This window comes from Hemicordylus capensis, chromosome 4 (assembly GCF_027244095.1).
Source record: "Hemicordylus capensis ecotype Gifberg chromosome 4, rHemCap1.1.pri, whole genome shotgun sequence".
Classification (NCBI taxonomy): domain Eukaryota; kingdom Metazoa; phylum Chordata; class Lepidosauria; order Squamata; family Cordylidae; genus Hemicordylus; species Hemicordylus capensis.
Genome location: NC_069660.1, coordinates 19,896,432 through 19,917,376, shown reverse-complemented (window position 1 = coordinate 19,917,376; position 20,945 = coordinate 19,896,432). Strand labels below are relative to the sequence as shown.

General features: G+C 44.7%; 1 protein-coding gene across 1 annotated transcript in view; it reads right to left on the bottom strand.

Annotated features, from left to right (window-relative positions):
• The window catches only part of LOC128322323 (piezo-type mechanosensitive ion channel component 2-like), a 119,569-nt gene that overhangs the window by 14,365 nt on the left and 84,259 nt on the right, over positions 1-20,945 (bottom strand). Inside the window, exons 39-44 of the mRNA XM_053243383.1 lie at positions 17,098-17,284; positions 16,158-16,284; positions 14,699-14,846; positions 13,607-13,821; positions 3,734-3,892; positions 2,700-2,847 (exon numbers count right to left, since the gene is read on the bottom strand). Of these exons, the coding sequence (XP_053099358.1) occupies positions 2,700-2,847; positions 3,734-3,892; positions 13,607-13,821; positions 14,699-14,846; positions 16,158-16,284; positions 17,098-17,284 (984 nt within the window). The remainder of the gene's footprint in view (positions 1-2,699; positions 2,848-3,733; positions 3,893-13,606; positions 13,822-14,698; positions 14,847-16,157; positions 16,285-17,097; positions 17,285-20,945) is intronic.

The following is a 20,945-nucleotide window of genomic DNA, read 5'->3' as shown; positions in this document are numbered from 1 at the left end:
GAAATACAAGCATGCAGGGTACTTCCTACCAAAAACAAATACAGTGATTATAATAGATTAAAGAATGAAAGGAGGACAGGTGCAGATTATGCACCTAAGCAACTGCTATCTTCCAGCCTTGTGTGTTTGAATTTAACTGCACTACCTGCAGTCTTTCTCTTTTGTAATTATGTGATATTAACTTTTTAATCTTCATGTATTAATACATTTTAAAGGGTTTTTTTCCTTTCCCCACCCTGTCTCTTAATGTAACTGATAATGTGGAAGCTCCCTGGGTCTTCCATCCAAGAACCAACCTGGTCAGCATCTGCTTATTTTCAACAATCCTCCAGTCACAAAACTTCCTGGGCAACCTTGGGCTAGTCACTGACTCTCAGCCTAACCTACCTCACAGGATTGTTGGGAAGAAACAAAGAATGGGACCCTATATCCCATTCTCGGCTCTTTGGAAGAATGGTGTGATAAAAATATTAGACAGAATTATATAGTGCAATGTCCCTAAATCTGTTTTAATACCTTGTACCAGAAACTGGTCACAACTCATAAGTTTATTTATAAGCACAATCAGTTCAGAGTGAGATGCCATTTATTCAATGCACATGTGACCCATTGATTTCAGATCCCCATTCTGCTCTATCCCATAGTCTCAATGTTGTCTACAGTTCATTAGATCTGAAGATCACCATCCCAACATCAGAACACTGCATCTTGCGGGCCACCACTCGGGCCACCACTCCTTACATCTGTTCTCAAAACATAAGCAGAGAACTGTAGGCTGCAATCCATCATAGTTAGGCCCACGTTTTAGCCCGCCTATTTCAGCCACTGGATAAAATATAGCTACCACATTCTACATTACCAACAGACTTCCTATTTCATCTGTTCATCTGAGGAGCATGGGACAACCCTATGAACTATAGACCTATAAGTCTGCTTAACGTAATTAGCAAACTTTATGCAAAACATCTGTGTGTCAAACTTTGTGAATGGATGGACCAGGAGGGCATCTTAGAACAGGAACAAGCAGGGTTTAGACCAGGTAGGTCGGTGATGGACCACTGCATTGTGCTGCAACATTTAATCGAAAAATATGTGCATAAAAGGAAAACCCCACTTTATGCTGCTTTCATTGATTTTCAGATGGCTTTTGACTCTGTTTCAAGAGGCATCCTCTGGGCAAAATTACTCCAAACATCAATTGATAGGAGGCTATTGTTATTAATCCACAGACTTCACGAAAATTCAACTCTCTGTGTACGCCTTGACAATATGGGTCATCCCTCAAAGGAAATATCCACAAAAAAGGGAGTTAGACAGGCCTGCATATTATGTACGCCGATGATGCGGTGATTCTGTCCCAAACCAGAATAGGTTTAAAGAAAACTTTGGGAGTGTTGGCCGATTACTGTAAAGAAGTACAGATAGCAATAAATTACACCAAAACAAAGATTCTTCGTTTCAGCACAAGAAATCGTAGCTTCAACTGGTCAATTGATGGCCGTAGGATAGACCAGGTAAAGCAATTCAAATATCTAGGGGTAGTTTTCTAGTTTAATGGCCATAAAACTGCCCATATGAGATCTGCTGTAGATAAGGCCAAACGAAGTATCACAGCTATACTAAGATTTTATCGGTCTCAAGGGGGTCATTACATTCCAGCTGCTATCAAACTTTACATGGCTAAAGTAGTCCCCCAACTTCTTTATGGGACACAATTGGGGTCATATTCCAATTTTGACGAACTTGAGAAAATCCAAACAGGTTTTCTGAGAACGCTATTTGGCGTACCAAATTGTGTGCCCAACGTGGCAGTTCGCCGGGAGGCGGGTCTACTCAAATTGGAATCCAGGGCATGGCTAGTAAGAATATTTTATTGGATTAAACTCCACCTTTATCCAATGGGACTAATCCCTAAATTCTTATCGGCTGAGGCACAATCATCCTGGAGTAGGGACATAACAGATAAACTTAGTCAAAGCGGACTATCTCCTGTCCTATTGCTGGAGGCCGGCGAAAATACAGCCCGTAGACTGGTGAGACAGAGACTGATAGATATACAAACTGAGAAGGCCAATTTACCGTTTTTCTATAAATCAATTTATGCTAAGACGCACCTTACTCCTGCAATATATTTATTCACAATCACCTTAAGAAAATTTAGATGGGCCTTCTCTAGGGCCAGGTTTAATGTTTTCCCATCGGCTTTACTCTATGGGAAATATGCAAAACTACCTTATGAAGAAAGGAAATATCCTTGTGATCAAGCGGTTGAAACATTGGCCCATATTTTACTGAAATGCCCTATATATCAGGACATAAGGCACCAACTAATTGGCCCATTACTAAAAGACCTGAATGGAAAAGATGATGACCAGACGGTAACGTTTCTATTAAATGACAAGGATACAGCAACCTCGGCCGCAGTAGCTAAGTTTTGTTATGTGGCCTTAAGATTACGGCCCTTAAAGAAACAGAGTTTTTGAGGCTTTGGAGAAGCTATAATATATATATAAGTACTCCATTATAAATGATTAATTGGTTTTATATTTTAATGTTTTATATTTGCTGAAAGTGTGTTTTAGTTTTTCATGTAAATGTATTGTACTATTTGGTCAAAGGCCGTAAATAAATAAATTCATTCAATTCTGTATTAGGGCATTAAATAATCAGCACCCATAAGTAATAGGAATACCCCTCACTTTGTCCGACTCTCGCCAGCATTTCATGATGAAAATATTAGCATAGATATCTTCCACACAAATCCAGCTGGACAGGCTGAGAGTGGTGTCAGTCCAAACCCAATCCATGGCAGCCCTCAGCTCAGTCAAGAAAGGTACCAGGCGGAATCTATGTATAGAAAACAGAAAGAAGACAGAAGAAGGGTTAATGTTGCAGGCCAGCATTTTCTGTTAAAGCACTCAAAGTAGGAATTCTGGCAAACTGAGATTTATTTAACAAACCTGGATTGACACCACAGTCAGTCACCAAATCTTGGTTGGTTCTACCATATCCTGGTTTGTTGAAGTCCTGCCCTTTCTCCTTAACTCCCTTGATCTCGACATGCCTCCCTCTGTGTCAGAACCCTGCAGGCCTGCGATGGTACTCCCATTGAGAATGGAGGGAATACCATCACAACTGCAATCATACACTGCTTAGTAGGCACAGAGCAGTCCCACCTTCACAACCAGTGCAGGCATTCTTCAGCCTTCATTGCAGCAGCAGCAGCAAGCAAACCTTTCTCGTAAAGCTATAGATCACTGTGTGGCATGTAAGCCTCCATAATAAAGTTAGCCATCCTTGCTATAGGAACAAACAGGGAAGATGTACTGCGCATATGTTTGCTCATTTGTTTGCTTTAAATATATATATTCCACCTTTCCCCTCCAACAATGAAATGCTCACAGTAGTTAACAAAAACACAGACGCAATATAAAAGAATTAAAATGAACTATTAAAAACAGCAATGTATAAACAACCAGAGAGAGCCACAGAGAACACCACAAAACTATAGGTTTGAGCTTTTAAAAATGTTTTTTAGTTATCTATTTTCTTTTAACCAACTGCTAGCTTGCTCTACTTTGCCAAGGGCTATGGGCATGTCTTAGAATTGCACCATGTTGATTTAGCAATGTCTGATGCTCTTGGATGGGATGCGAAATCTTGCTCTGATTTCCATAGGAATGTGATTGTCAGATGGATTTTTCTTGCCCTCAGTCGCACAAGCATGCCTTACCCTTGAAATAAGAAGAGGTTTATGCAATTGTATCTCTTGGTCAGGAAGTTGCCCAAGACCCGTTTAGGGTAACCGCATTTTATCTGATATGCTGACAAGCCAAAATAGACACACTTGACCAAGTACCACAGCTGAGCCACTGGATTCCGATTAAATCTCCTGCAAATGAACAGAAGAGACATTCTGTTTTCCCCGTTTAGCAACAATGAGAGATTAGATGAAAAGCTTCTTAGTATAGGGTATGGCCCTCACCCAACTGTGTATGCCTGGGATGATATGGAGCCCTCTTCAAAAATAGTAATTATTACATATTGTTATTACCATTGCTGCATGGTCATATACAATTCATACAGGAGGCCCTCTTTATTCACGGAGATTCTGTTCCCGCCTATTTCCGCGGATAACAAAACCACAGATAAAGAGAACTTAATTCTATGGGGATAGTTTCCTAAGCATACTGAAGTGTGCTGAAAATCACAAGAAAAGGGGAAGGGGGGTGAAATAAGCACAGTACTTCGCTCTCCATCACTCTGGCAATGCCCTTCAAACCCCCAAATCCTCGAAGGCACCAAATGCTGCCCAGCCGCATAACCCTGGTGGGGGCCATTCCCCTTTCAAAATCAAAAGACCCATTAAAGACCACAGTGAGGCAACTGAGGGGCCCCTGTCATTTTTGGCTCCTTGCTGGTACCCCACCTTCCTCTTTTCTTTTGAAAACCAACCCTTGCAAGCTTTGAAAGTGGGGCAGAGATTAAAGTTGCCATCTCCCCCAGATTTCTGGGTAGTGCCCAGATTTTTAGCAAGTTGCCCAGATTCCCAGCTTTCATTTAAAAAAAGTGGGGGGGAGCCAGCCCTTGTAGAAATGGCGCCAAGGAGCAAAATGTGTGGTACTATTTTGTTCAACCGCTGGAGTTTGAGTAAGACAGGTAAAGCAGGGGAGGCTGGCTGGGAGAGATTCACAGTAAGTAACCCCCTGAGGCATGTTGCCTTTCTTTTTTTTTCAGCAGCGGATCTCTATAGGTCAGTTGAGGGGATAGCTTGATTTTGATGTAAATTGCTGCCTACCTGTGTATTGTAATATTTAAGGTTTTTGGCTTTGCAGTGCAATCCATTCTATGCATGTCTACTTCGAGGTAAGTACCACTGGCTTCAATCAGATTTCTCCCAAGTAAGTGTGTATAGGATTGCAGCCTAACTGAGAAGCTCAGTGTGTTTTGTGTTCTATTGCTGCTATTAATATCTCAAGCTTTGTGTAGTGTTCATATATTTTCATGGTATTTTCTGGTAGAAAGTTATTCTGCTCTGGTAGATACCCAGAGCAAATGCATCAACTGGACACTGCATCAGCTAATTTGCAAAACAAATCATAACAGACAAATTAGGGTGGCCATATTTGGAGAGTTTACATACGAACATAAGAACAGCCCTGCTGGATCAGGCCCAAGGCCCATCTAGTCTAGCATCTTGTTTTGCACAGTGGCCCAACAGCCTGAATCTGGCAACTCTAGGCAGAGAGCAGGGAAGGTTTGCTGGAAGTGGCAAATTACTGGGGGCACCAACGGTAATGATGCCCCCCACTCCATGGCCTCCCTGCTGCCCCCTGCCATCTGAGCAGTTCTTCACTGAGTGGTTACACCTTCACCACTACACAAAGAGCTGTTCGTCTCCCTCTCTTCCTCCTCCTCCTTCTCCCAGCTTCTGCCTCCTCCCTCAACTTAAAGGGGAGGGAGGAGGAATGAGGAAGGGACACAGAGTACTATAGACATTCTAGCAGGGATTCTCAACATTGGGTCTCCAGATGCTATTGGACTTCAACTCCCATAATCCCCAACCAAAGACCACTGGGCTGGGGATTATGGGAGTTAAAGTCCAATACCATATGGGGACCCAACATTGAGAATCCCTGCTCTAGAGCTTCTACAGTACTCCAATGCTCTTTCCACAGAGTTCCGCACACAGCAACAGAGGTGAGTGTGTATATGCACAAGCATACACACAAAAATCCAGCAGTGGCAGCTAATGAAGCTGCTTGAAGTGCAGGAGGCATTTGAAGTATCGGTGGCATTTGGCACCCTGCCTCAGGTACAAAAAGATCTTGGGCTGCCATTCATCATTAGCAAATGTTTGTTGTTGTCATGCTTGTAAGCCATTCTCAGAAATGCTACCTGTTTCACGCACAGGTACAGTAAGACAGGCAGAGCTGAGGGGTCTCAATGCGTGGATGAGATGATGGTGCCAGGAGGAGGGATTTAGATTTGTTAGGCGCTGGAATACATTTTGGGGCAAGCAAAGCCTGTACAAAAGGGACGGGCTGCACTTGAACCAAGATGGGACCAGACTGCTTGCGCTTAAAATAAAAAAGGTCGCAGAGCAGCTTTTACAGTGACACCTGAAGAATAGCCAACAGGAGCTGGGCAGTATCCGGTTCAGCAAATGCCATCTCTTAAGGCGCGAGGGTGTAAAAGATTCAGATAAAACAGAAAGGGACAGAGCAGAACCACATAAAGAGCAGACAGAAGGCTATGCTAGCTGGTCAAAGAGATCAAAGAGCCAAAAGAAAGATGGAATTCACCAGGTAAGAGATTTGGCGAATAGATGCTTACGTGCCAGTGGCAGAAGCCTCTGAGCCAAGATGGACGAGCTGGAGTGCTTGGTTGCTAATGAAGAAATAGATACAGTGGGCATAACAGAAACATGGTAGAATAGTGAGAACCAGTGGGACACACTTATCTCTGGATATAAACACTATAGAAAGGACAGGGAGGCACGCCTTGGAGGTGGAGTAACACTGTATGTAAAAGAAGGGATTGAAGCTAACAAACTAGAAAACCTAGGAGGACTGGAGTCCTCCACAGAAACCCTGTGGGTGACAATACAAGGCCTGAAAGGAAAGGTGCTACTGGGGACATGCTATTGCCCTCTGGATCAAAACGCTGACAGTGACTGCGAGTTGCAAGAGCAAATCAGGGAGGCTTCAAGGAGAGGTAATAATGGGTGACTTCATTCACGCACACATGGACTGGGTAAATTCACATTCAGGTAATGAAAAAGAGGTCATATTTCTAGATACGCTGAATGACTGTACCCTAGAACAGTTGGTGTTGGAACCAACCAGAGAGAAGGTAACCTTGGACTTAATCCTGAATGGCACCCAGGACCTCGTGCATGATGTCAGTGTCATTAACCCCTTAGGGAACAGTGACCACAGTGCGATCAAATTTAGCATACATGCAGGGAGAGAATTGCCAAGGAAGTCTAACACAGACACTTTGAATTTCAGAAGAGGGAACTTCTCCAAAATGAGTGTGGTGAAAGGAAAACTGAAAGGGAAAAGAGAGTCACTTCGCTCCAGAATGCATGGAGTTTACTCAAAGCCACAATACTAGAAGCCCAGTTAGAATGTATACCAAAAAGGAAGAAAGGTATCACTAAGTCCAGGAGGATGCCAACATGGCTAACAGGTAAAGTCAAGGAAGACATAAAGGAGAAGACTTCCTTCCAAAATTGGAAGGCCTGTCCAAATGAAGATAACTGAAAGGGACACAAACTCTGTCAAAAGAAATGCAAGGTGACAATAAGGGAGGCAAAAAGAGAGTCTGAAGAACATTTCGCTAAAGCATCAAGGGGAATAACAAAAACTTCTTTAAATACATCAGAAGCAGGAAACCTCCCAGGGAGGCGGTTGGACCGTTCAACAATGAGGGAGTGAAAGCGATTATTAAGGAGGATATGGAGGCTGCAGAGAAGCTAAATGAGTTATTTGCATCCGTCTTCATGGCAGAGGATACTGAGCATATAACTGTTCCTGAACCAGGCTTTTCGGAGATGGAGGCTAAAGAACTGAGTCAGATAAAAGTGACAAGAGTTGATGTTCTAAACTGTCTGGAAAAACTGAAAACTAGCAAATCGCCAGGGCTGGATGGCATCCATCCAAGAGTCCTCAAAGAACTCGAATGTGAAATTGCTGACCTCCTTGCAAAAATATATAACTTATCCCTGCAATCAGGCTCTGTACCAGAGAACTGGAAAGTAGCCAATGTAGCACCGATTTTCAAAAAGGAATACAGGGATGATCTGGCTGGTTAGCTTAACGTCTGTTCCAGGCAAACTGATGGAAAGCATTCTCAAGGATAAAATTGTAAAGCACATAGAAGAACAGGCCCTGCTGGGGGAGAACCAGCATGACTTCTGCAAAGGTAAATCTTGCCTCACAAGCCTTTTGGAGTTCTTTGAGAGTGTCAACAAGTGTGTGGATAAAGTGATCCAGTTGACATAGCATACCTGAACTTCCAAAAAGCTTTTGACAATGTTCCTCAAAAACTCTTGAAAAAACTTAGTAGTCATGGGATAAAGGGACAAGTACATGTATGGATTGCTAACTAGTTGAAGAACAGGAAACAGAGGGTAGGTATAAATGGAGAGTTTTCACAATGGAGGGAAGTAAGAAGTGGGGTCCCCCCAGCGATCTGTACTGGGACCAATGCCTTTTAATTTATTCATAAATGACCTAGAAGTTGGGGTAAGCAGCAAAGTGGCCAAATTTGCAGATGGTACCAAACTATTTAGGGTAGTGAAATCCAAAACAGGTTGTGAGGAGCTTCAAAATTATCTCTCCAAACTGGGTAGTGGACAACAAAATGGCAGATGAAATTCAGTGTTGGCAAGTGTAAAGTGATGCACATTGGAACGAAAAACCCCAACTACAAGTATACACTGATGGGATCTGAGCTGTCGGTGACTGACCAGGAGAGGGATCTTGGGGTTGTGGTGGATAGCACATCGAAAGTGTCGGCTCAATGTGTGGCAGCTGTGAAAGAGGCCAATTCCACGCTAGGGATCATCAGGAGGGGATATAAAATAAAAAGGCTAATATTATAATGCCCTTATACAAAACGATGTTGTGGCCACCGCTGGAGTACTGCGTACAATTCTGGTCACCACATCTAAAAAAGGACATTGTAGAACTGGAAAAGGTGCAGAAGAGGGCAACCAAGATGCTCAGGGGCCTAGAGCACCTTCCTTATGAGGCAAGGTTACAACACCTGGCACTATTTAGTTTAGAAAAAAGACAACTGCTGGGAGACATGATAGAGGTCTATAAAATCATGCATGGTGTGAAGAAAGTGGATAGAGAAAAATTCTTCTCCCTCTCACATAACACTAGAACGAGGGGTCATCCCATGAAATTGATTGCCAGGAAATTTAGGAGAAACAAACAGAAGTACTTTTTCACACAGTGCATAATCAACTCGTGGAATTCTCTGCCACAAGATGTGGTGACAGCCAACAACCTGCATGGCTTTAAGAGGGATATGCATAAAAACAGGTTGCTTACCTGTAACAGATGATCTGGTAGTGGTTCCATACATTCATAATTAGTGGGTTCTGCGCCTGCGCAGATCACTTTCGGGAAGAATTTGTTAGCTCCTTGCGATGCCAACCGCCCACTGCACGTGACTGCAGTACCCTCTAGTGGCAGTTAGGCGTCTCCATTTTCAGTTTCTTGTAGGCCAACATAGCAGCCCAGACTTAAGGACAGAGTGGTAAGTGTATTATAGTCAGTAGCTTGCAACTGTCTTAGCAGGGATGGACAGATTTATGAATGTATGGAACCACTACCAGATCATCTGTTACAGGTAAGCAACCTGTTTATCTGGTTAGTGGTTCCAACATTCATAACTAGTGGGTGAATTACAAGCTACCCAGATGGAGGTGGGTATGCACTGCAAGTTACTGTAACACCCTCTTGAGGACCGCCCGTCTGAATTCAGCAGCCTTAGCCGTGCATAGATCTATGGCGTAGTGTTTTACAAACATCTGGTGAGACGACCAAGTTGCTTGTGTAGATATCCGGGAAGCGAATGCCAGACAGGTGTGCCGCAGACAAGCCCTAGTGGAGTGTGCCCTAATTGACGTCGGAGGGGCGACACCCTGTTGGTCTTACGCCAATTTGATCAACTCCACCAGCCAGAAAGACAATTTCTGCCAAGTACGTGAATCCCTTTACACTTGCCCTGAAAGCCAACAAACAGCTGAGGTGTCTTTCGAATGTCCCTTGTGGCTCTTAAGTAGAAGAGAAGGGCTCAACGAACATCCAATGAATGCATTGCCTGCTCAAGTGCGGACATAGGGTCTCTGAAAAAGGTAGGCAGCACAATTTCGGTATTAAGGTATTAATCTGTTACAATCTTTGGACGGAATTCGGGATCCAAGCGCATGATGACCCGCTCTGGATAAATCCTCGTATAAGGCTCATCAATGCGGAGTGCACGCAGCTCACTTACTCATCTGGCCGTGGTGATGGTCACCAAGAAGAGCATCTTCAAAGTTAAAATTTTCAACGACGCAGATGCCAAAGGCTCAAAGGGTGGCTCCGTCAGTGACGAGAGTACCAAGGAAAGACTCCACTTCTCAGCTGGTGGGCGAACCGGAGGATACAAATTATTGATGCCTCTCATGAAATATTTACATCTCGGATGGGTGAAGACTGTCTTTCCATCCCACCCATCATGTTGCGCCGATATAGCTGCCATAGGCACCTTAATCGAGACATTCGCTATGCCGCTTAGCTTCAGAGTTGTTAGGTACAGAAGAACGGCCTTCAGGCTTGCTTCCTTGGGGTTATAGCCCCTTGAGGCAGCATGCGCCGCAAACCTGCGCCATTTTGCTTGGTAGCTTCGCCTAGTTGATAGCTTACGGGTATTTAGAAGAATCCTCCTTAGTAGCCGATCCTCCATGCTGTGAAACTCAGCACGGACAAATTGGGGTGCACCACCTCTCCTTGGTCCTGAGTTATCAGATCTGCCCACTGTGGCAGCCCCCTGTACCTGCCCTGGGACAGTCTGAGTAGCTGCGTGTACCATGGCTGCCTTGGCCACCATGGGGCAATAACTATCGCTTGAGACTTGTCTTGTAGAAGTTTGGCCACCACCCTGGGCAGCATTGGAGTTGGAGGATAGGCGTAAAGCAGTTGTTGGTTCCACTGATATTGAAACGCATCCCCCTTTGAATCTGGGCCGATTCCCATCCTGGAGCAATAGTGGTCGCACTTGCTGTTGTTGTACGTCACAAATAGATCCACCTTTGGTTTGCCCCAAGTCTGGAATATCTGTTCCATTATCACTGGGTTCAACTCCCACTCGTGCTGATCCAGCACTAGTTCCCTGCTCAGAGAGTCCGCCAAAACATTCATGGTGCCCTTGATATGAATGGCAATGGGATAGATTCTGCGTGGAATGCACCAATTCCACAACTGAAGACTGAGGCTGCACAATGACCTGGAAACTGTCCCGCCTTGCTTGTTGACATACGCAATGGCTGTTGTATTGTCCATCTGAAGCTGGACGGTCTGCCCCACGAGTTTCTCCTTGAAGGCAACCAAGGCCTTGTACGCAGCCAGAAGTTCTAGAAAGTTGATATGCAGAAGTCTCTCTTTTGGCGTCTATTGACCCTGAACCTTGTGGTGCAGAAGATGCACACCCCAGCCCTGCAACAAAGCGTCTGAGGTTGCCGTGGCAGTTGTTTTCAGTGACTGGAACTCTACGCCGTTGAGCATGTTTGACTCCGTCCACCACGTCAGTGAGGCAAGCACCGTGCCTGGAAGTGTCAGCTGTTTGGATTGCGGATCCAGCCTTGGCCTGTAAGCTCTCAAAAACCAAAGCTGCAACTTGCGCATGCAAAGCCTTGCATACAAAACCGTGGTTGTGCAAGACGCCATCAGACTGAGAATAACCTGTATAGTTCTCGCCCTCTGTACCGGATGTCTCTGACACATGAGGATGAGCGCCTGTAGGCGTGAAAACCGATCTCTTGGCAGAAAAGCCCTCTGGGACGTCATGTCTAACAGTGCCCCGATATATTGAAGGCGTTTCGCTGGTTGTAGAAAGTGCTTTGCATTAGCCAATTGTTGATGGGTAGCCACAGTAGATTTTGCGAATACAGCCTCAAATCTTTTCATAAATTCTCCAAGATCTAGTTTTGAACACTGATTGTACAAAGCCTTCCACAGGGGATGTGTATATCTTGCTTGGCAAGCCACATAGTTGGCAATTTTGATGGACAAACATGCCGTTGAGTAAGTGCGTCTTCCCAGAACATCCAACTTGTGGCCCTCCTTGTCTGCAGGAGTGGTGTGATGCTTGCCGCCCTTAGAAGTCGTTGCACAATCAACTACCAACGAATTTGGAGCAGGGTGATGCACCAAATACGCGTTCTCCTCCTGGACACGATAAAGAGCCTCCAAACGTTTCGAGGTTGGTGCTGACATCTGGAGTACCTCCCAAGCCAATTTCACTGCCCTGGTGATATGAGACAGCATAGGTAAGTATACCGGCTTCAAACCAGAAGCCACCTTCATCATGTTATAGACAGGGTCCTTTAAGTCACTGGTTTTCTCTTTCAGGGTCAGGCCCAAGACCTGAGCCATCTCTTCCACTTCCTGATGATAGCCCTTCATTTCTTCATTGGGCGATACCGATGGAACAACCGCAACATTAGAATCTGGATCTGGGAGGGCAGGTGCCTCTGGGTCGTCCGGATCTGGGGTTGAGTCAGAGGCATAATCATCCTCTATATCATTGTCTTCACCATCATCAGATGGAACAGGAGAGTTCCCAAAGCCAGTCAAAGTCACATGGAGAGGTACATATGTCATCTGAGTCGCTGCCTGGTGTAGGGTGGAAGTAAGAACCCGTGGTACATTAGCTTGTAGGGAAACCGAGCGTTGACGCGGTAAAGGTACCGATGCTTGAACAGCCATTTCTATGCGCTGCACTGGCGTCAAAACAGCTTGCACAGCCATCTCCTTAATAACCCTGGGGGTCTGTTCCCTTACACACAACCACTCTCTAAATAAAGCATAGTCTGCGCTAGGTATTTCCACTGTGTCACCCCAACCACCACCGATTAAGGGTCCTGCAATCGGCATCCCCTTCATTGACAATGAAGGTGTCTTTGGAATATGTCCAGGGAGATAGTCACCCACGTGAAAACCCGTAAAGGTGCCCGTCGAGGGTGTACTCTCCTCAGAGTTTAGCATGCAGGATAGTCTGTTAGCTTCCGGCTCGCTTGCCCCTGGTTTGGCTGGGGATGGCTCCGGTATAACCTGAATCACCGATGCCGGCTCATCCTCGATGTCGATGTGCTCAATGTCAGGGTCAGCATCGAGTTCAGTGTCTACAATCACTGCGACTGTCGATTCCGGTGTAATGATCGACATCGACGGGTGAGCGACAGGTGTGATCTCGTGTCGACGTCGAGTCTCTGGACTTGAAGCCTACCTCTCATACTCCAACCTGGGTCCATTCGATGCCGACCGCTCACAATGTTGAGTGCTTCGCGACCAATGCCCAGGAGTCAGAGGAGATTGATAGGGCGTCAGAGCTGGAGACAACAAACTTTCCACGAGGAGCAACAGTCTCCGAGAACTGATCGCTATGGTGGTCAGAAAGAAACTGAAAATGGAGACGCCTAACCGCCACTAGAGGGTACTGCAGTCACGTGCAGTGGGCGGTTGGCGTCACAAGGAGCTAATGAATTCTTCCTGAAGCTGATCTGTGCAGGCGCAGAACCCACTAGTTATGAATGTTGGAACCACTAACCAGATCTTCATGGAGGAGAGGTCTATCAACAGCTACTAATCGGAGGGCTACAGGCCACCTCCAGCCTCAGAGGCAGGATGCCTGTGAATACCAGTTGCAGGGGAGTAACAACAAGAGAGAGGGCATGCCCTTAACTCCTGCCTGTAGTCTCGTGGTAGCATCTGGTGGGCCACTGTGTGAAACAGGATGCTGGACTAGATGGGCCTTGGGCCTCATCCAGCAGTGCTGTTCTAATGTTCTTAACTGTTTTGCTGTATGCTTAATGCAGTTGTACCTTTCTGTTACTCCAGGCAATATAAAGAACATCCAAAAGTGGATGCCAAAGACAAGCACCACCTGAAAAACACACTTCCCAAACATGTTCTTTCTCAGGTAGATGGCCCGATCAATTATCATTGTGCCAAACTGCATCAACAGCATAACAAGGAAAGCTTCAGGGACCTGGTCTTCTGAGAGGGATTCCGTTATGTCAGCAGCAGCTGAGTGTTTCTGAAATAGATTAGAAGAATTCATTTATAAAATCTGGACACAAAAGAGAAAGAGCAGCCTCAGGCTTCGGATGTGAGCCCACAGGCACATTCACACTACAAATCTACATCATTTCACATCACTAGTCTTAGAACTTAGTTTCCCTCAAAGAATCTTGGGAACTGTTGTTGATGGAGAGTGCTAAACATTGTATTAAGAGATTCTGACCCACCCACCTTCCTTTGAGAATAATTAGATATGGACCACCTAAATGACTGGATTGTGAACTTGTACCTTGCAGAGTGAGTAAATAATTTATAACAATACAAAATTGACCAAGGCGCACAGGAAATTCTGAAAATGAAGAATCTGAAATCCAAACTTCCTATCCTGAAATTCTAATTGTCAAATGTTGTTGTCAACTCAACATTTTAATTTTATCTGCTTTGGGATTCCAAGAGATATATTAGAATACAATGTTTTAAATTCAAGTAATGCAGTGTTTCAGACTGGCATTTGAAACACAGAGTATTTGTTAAATGCAGATTCAATACACTTATCAGAAACATTTATATTTCATATCCAAATCAGGCTGAGTTCTTGCATTAAAATAAATGTTTGCTTTACTTCCTCACTTTCAAATGCATTCACAGATCTGGAGTTGCTTCAAGCTTCCTAAGAGCTGGGTCTCAAATACATTCTTAAGAAATTTTTGCTCTGAAACATGTGAAGTAATGAAGTATCTTTGAGCATGTGCAGAGTGTTTTTCCTTCCACAGTGTGGGATCAATTGCTAACTCCAACTTATCTGGGATACTGGGGCAGTAATTCTAGACTAAGTAGCCAGTGTTCCAGGCACTTTTCCTTTTAGAAATTAAGCAATTCATGCTTATACTTACACCAAAAGCCCAGTAGCCAAAGATAACAATAATAAAATTAATCACATCAACTAGGAACATGAGGGCATAAACATCACAGATTGGGCTGTACTCTGGATGAATAATGTCATAGAAAAATTGCTTGATAGGCTGGTAGATCCGAAGGGCGCTGGGGGTAAAAAATTCTACATTAGTCAAATTGCACAGTGGAATCATGTCTCAGAAGTACAACGCACAGTTTAGGAGAATGCATTCAGCATGTTTTTTTGCCGGAGAAAACACTTTCGCTGAAAGACATGTCCCAGCTAAAGACAAGGGCTGACATCCTAACAAAGTGCTTGTGTAACAAAGTTGCACTAGCGCAAGAAGATTGCATGGTTGCACAAAGGAGGGGGATTTGCAGAGTTGTGGCATGCACAATAGTGCTCTTGCACTCTTCCCTTTAAAACAGATGGGGTTGCCACAGTATTGTGCAGCTGTTGCACAAGTATAGGTATGCTTACGGCAGCACAACATTTGTCTGGAGCACAATCTCCAGACTTACATAAGCCTTGCTGGATCAAGCCCATGGCCCATCTAGTCCAGCATCCTCTTTCCCATTGTGGCCCACCAGATGCCTCTGGGAAGCAATCAGACAAGAGATGGAGGAACACAGGAAGCTGCCTTCTACCGCATAGGAAGCTGCCTTCTACCAAGTCAGACCGTCGACTCATCTAGCATTGTCTTCACAGACTGGCAGCAGCTTCTCCAAGGTTGCAGGCAGGAGTCTGTCTCAGCTCTATCTTGGGGATGCCAGGGAGGGAACTCGGAACGTTCTGCACACAAGCATGCATATGTGCTCCCCAGAGCGGCCCCATGCCCTAGGGAATATCTTACAGTGTGTGCACGTGTAGTTTTGCATTCTAATGCAAACCAGTGTTGACTCTGCTTAGCAAAGGGGGTAATTCATGCTTGCTACCACAACACCAACTCTCCTCCCATATTCCAAAGAGAAAGGCTGACAATCACAAGCATTTTGCCTGTGCACCTTCAAAAAGTGTCAGTCATGCTACGGAGTTCAAGAGTGGCTTTTTCACACAAACTGCTTTCACCTACTTTCACCTATGTTCATGTAAGGGGATCCCGAAATTCTGTGGAAGGGAAGCCTAAGGCTTTGACTGCAAGCATCTCTTCCTCTCCTTGCTCAGTAGCAGCATGTAAGTGGAAGGGAGGGTGGGATAGCAATCCAGAGCAAACCCCAGCAATACAACTGCATCAGAATCAATAACTAGATACAAGAGAGGCCAAAGATCCTAAACTTGGTTGTGCAGAAGCAGAGATTTAGGCTAGTATAACTTGCCATGGTACTTGTGGTTAAAAAATGACAGAGCCGCTTAGCTACTATAGGCACTGCACACGCCTTTATCCCTTATCCTGCATTATCATAATTCTTATCATAATTCTGCAAAGCAACAATGTCTCACTTTCCTTACATATTTACATTTTAATCAACAGCTTCTTCGCCTTCAGTATCAGCTGATATATCATTTCTTTGGTAAGTCTCTTCCTGCCAGTGGAGCTTGTTCTGAAAAGACTCCATTTCTTCTTGGCCTCTTCCGGAGATTTGACTGCCAAAAAAGAGTAGTCACGCTCTTCATTTCATAAGAGCAGAACCTCATTTAAGGCTCTCACTAACTCATGTGGGGCACATTTGCTAAATACAGGACACTCTATCCATCACCCACTCAGCTATACAATCCACAATCAGTCCTCCAGGCACCATTTGCATTGATCTCTGTATAATGTCAAAATGGAGACTCTTGTGCCAATTCCTGCCTCAGGGGTACCTCAAAAAGCTGGCATCATAATAGTATATTGAACACAGAGAGGTCATGTTTTCACATTTTGATGTGTAAAAAGTACGTAAACAAAGAAGTAGTAAAGAAATTGGTTACAAGCCAACCAGTGGCAAAAGAGAATAGTCAAAGATCCACAACAACATAATGTATAAATAATGAACAACAATGTATAAATAATATCCCATGATTCCTTTCTTCCTTCAACTGCAGAAAGCCTAAGGCACTCCAATATGAAATACTATGTGAGTCCTTTCAGGGATGGTCTTGACTCACCAGGCCTGTGGGTGTCCTCTTTTATTTTCCCCTCAGAATGATCAATTCCCCACCGCCCCCTATACGAGCATATCTTACACAAGTCTGTCTCATCCATGGCAGCCTCTTTGGCAGGGATCCAGATCTCAGAGCCTTCTTTTACCTCATCCAACACACACACTCTGAATTCTCTCATTCCACTGATGGTAAAAATACACTTTATTACTGTGTTATAGGCTGGACATCACTTCCTGACTCCTTCTGTACACTGCAGCATTACACACACTCTTTCCTTCACAACAACAACAGAATGGTCTCACACCCACTTACCTTCATCAACATTCACGTCACTTCCTTTGAAGGTGTTCCTCAAGGAACTTTGAGGTCTGCAGGGGCACCCTGTTCCAGGCTGACAATCTTCCAGATGGCCTCTGTGCTCTCTCTTTTGTCTCCTTGTTATTCTCTTTCCCTTAGAGTCTGATGAACGGACACATTGAGAGTCCCAAAGCCCATAGCTCTGTGGAACAGAATAAGTGAAAATAATGGGACGTCTGTAAAACACAGAAACCATGAACTGCTTTGGAAAGCAGAGGAGTATGGCAGAGAAAAAGAACAATGTCTGTGCTTGAGATTCCAGTCCAAAGACTACCAATGGCATTCTCTACAAGGCGCCTAGGCTAACTGGGCCTCTGTGTAAGGCCCCCAAGGAAGCAACAGTGGCAACTGGAGAGAAAGGCAAAGGAACGGAAGAATGATGAATGTTCACTATGGGGCAAAAATACTGGCTGACATCCAGACTCCTATTGTGCTAGTGCAATGCACAAAGATGCACCCGTAGAAAGTAGTCATGTTGTTGAGCAGATGCTCAGAGTTACCCAACCACTTACACTCTTGGTCAAATCTCTTATGCACTTGCACATCAAGGAGATCATATAGCTTTGCATTATTCCCTGCGACATATATGGGCTGAAGAAGCGGTTTCACAGCATGCCACACAGGAATATAGGAAGCTGCCTTTTACTGAGTCAGACTATTGGTCCATCCAGCTCAGTATTGTCTACACTGATTGGCAGCGGCTTCTCCAAGGTTGCAGGCAGGAGTCTTTCCAAGCCCTACCTGGAGATGCTGGGGATTTGGCATACAAAGCAGATGCTCCATCACTGAGCTACAGCCCCCATTGCAGCATTAGTCCAGATGTCAGCCATTGGCCTGCATTATAGGGCTGTTATGGATTACTGTGATAACAACAAACTAACTAATATTTATAGACCACTTTTCAACAAAAAGTTCCCAAAGCGGTTTACATAGAGAAAACAATAATAAATCAATAAGATGAATCCCTGTCCCCAAAGGGCTCACAGACTTTAAAAAACCGCACACAAGGTAGACACCAGCAGCCGCCACTGGAGAGATGCTGTGCTGGCATAACGTTTGTGCAGCACTTTGAACACTCTAAAGCACTAAATAAATGCTGTGGAACTGGAACCATCAGAGAATCTTATGTTCCTTTTTAGATTGTGAGCCCTTTGGGGACAGGGATCCATCTTATTTATTTACTATTTCTCTGTGTAAACCGCCCTGAGACATTTTTGGAAGAGCAGTATAGAAATCAAATAATAATAACAATAATAAGAAGAAGAATGCCCGTGCCTTTGTTGGCTCCCTGTGGGGAGAAAACCTACTGACAGACTCCTTGAGATTAATGAAAGACATGACACTGAAAATGGAATCAACTGCCCAATTTGGACCTATTTCAAGTCTGGAACAAGACAGGGAAGGATGAAAGGTGAGCTGAAAGCTGTAACTGATGTGCGATTAATAAATTGCCACTTCATTTGCAGACTTGAAAGACACACCAGTTAGTCGCAAAAGTCAGTAGCTTTGTGGAGCAGACTCTTTTGGAAAAGTGCGCTGTGCTCCGGGGTAGTGGATATGTTACATGCGGTTCCCAACTTTGCTTTAAAACAATTAGTATCGGCAAACCTCACCTAGGTGGGAGAACAGAAATAAAGGACTATTTTGCTATTTGTGGTGGCAAGATGTTGCTTGGGGTAGGCATGCTGAGAATGCACATTGCACTTGGCATGTGATGAACTTCTTACATGCTTCATGTGCCCAGCTCACAACTGAATCCAGCAAAAAGCGTGTTCTGGTTTGAGATGTAAGCTGGCAACATGGTGAAGCAATTGCATGGCTGCATGTGCTAACGTGTGCATGGATTTAGTCATTGTTGGAAGTGAAGGACTTTGAGCTGTCTCTTGTCTCAGTGACATAGGAGGACAGACTAGTGAGTCAGAGGGCTAGAGGGTCAAGACATTGGTCATCCCTTCTCTACTGCTCTGACACTATCCCTTTGGAATGTAGATTGCTAATCTTAGGGACTTCCTTCCAGCCATTTCCTTCCTCTCTCCCCTCTCTTCTTGTTCCTCTACCTTGCAACATGCAAGCTCCTCTCCCCTGCATCATGTGTGCAGAGGTGCAGAATCCATCTGTATCCAGCTAGCTAGATAGATTATAGATCCTAACTCCTCACTTTCCTGTCTAGAATGGAGTTCTCTAATAAATACCATATATATTGATTTGAAACTATGAACTGTCTCCAAGTTACTTTACTCTCAGCATACACACATGCCTAACCAAATTCCGCTGTGTTGTGCCTCTGTGCACTCTGCTATAATGAAAAGGGGATTCTCTTACCAGAGAGAATTCCCAACAGTCATAAGAACAGCCCTGCTGGATCAGGCCCAAGGCCTATCTAGTCCAGCATCCTGTTTCACACAGTTGCCCACCAGATGCCTCTGAGAAGCCCACAGGCAACGGGTAAGCCCTCTCTCTTGCTGTTGCTCCCCTGAAATTGGTATTCAGAGGCATCTTGCCTCCGAGGCTGGAGGTGGCCTATAGCTACCAGACTAGTAGCCATTGATAGACTAGTTGTCCATGAATTTATCTAAGCCCTTCTTAAAGCCAATAAGAATATCCCATATGAACTGAGTTTCATCATCAATCAACTAGTGTGGTGTAGTGGTTAGAATGTTGGACTAGGACCAGGAAGACCCGAGTTCAAATCCCCATTCAGTCATGAAACTTACTGGATGACTCTTGGCCTTGCACATATCTCTTAGCTTAACCTACTTCACAGGGTTGTTGTGAGGATAAACATAACCATGTACACCGCTCTGGGCTCCTTGGAGGAAGAGCGAGATATAAATGTAATAAATAAATAAATAATTGATTACCCCAACTGATAGCAATTCTGGATTGTAAACTGCCCAGAGACAGAGGTTTGGAGCAGTCTACCTTAAGTTCAGGCGGGCTATGGGGTGGAGACTGCCTCGGTTGGCCTGATGGATGATCTCCAATTGGGAACTGACAGAGGAAGTGTGACTCTGTTGGTCCTTTTGGACCTCTTGGCGGCTTTCAATACTATCGACCATAGTATCCTTCTGGAACATTTGAGGGAGTTTGGGAGTAGGAGGCACTGCTTTGAGGTGGTTCCACTCCTACCTCTCAGGCAAATTCCAGATGGTAATTGGCTGGATGAGGGATAACAAACAGACTGAATCCAGATAAGACAGAGGTACTTATTGTGCAGGGTCAAAACTTGGGAGATGAGTTTGATCTGCCTGTTCTGGATGGGGTCACACTTTCCCAGAAGCAACAGGTACACGGTCTGGGGGTGCTTCTGGATCCAAGTCTCTCCCAGGTTGAGGCAGTGGACAGAAGTGCCTTCTATCAGCTTCGGCTGATACACCAGCTGCATCCGTTTCTTGAGATAAATGACCTTAGAATAATGGTACATATGCTGGTAACCTTCAGGCTGGATTACTGCGATGTGATTTATGTGGGGCTGCCCTTGTGTATAGTCCGGAAACTACAGCTGGTTCAGAATGCGGCAGCCAAGTTGGACTCTGGGTCATCTCAAACCTATTACTTCTGTATTGAGATATCTACACTGGCTGCCAATACATTTCCGGGCAAAATACAAAGTGCTGGTTATAACCTATAAAGCCCTAAACGGCTTGGGCCCTGGGTATTTAAGAGAACGTCTTCTTCGTTATGAACCCCACCGCCCATTAAGATCATCAGGAGAGGTCCATCTGCAGTTGCCACTGGCTTGTTTGGTGGCTACTCGGGGACAGGCCTTCTCCACTGCTGCCCCAGAACTTTGGAACGCGCTC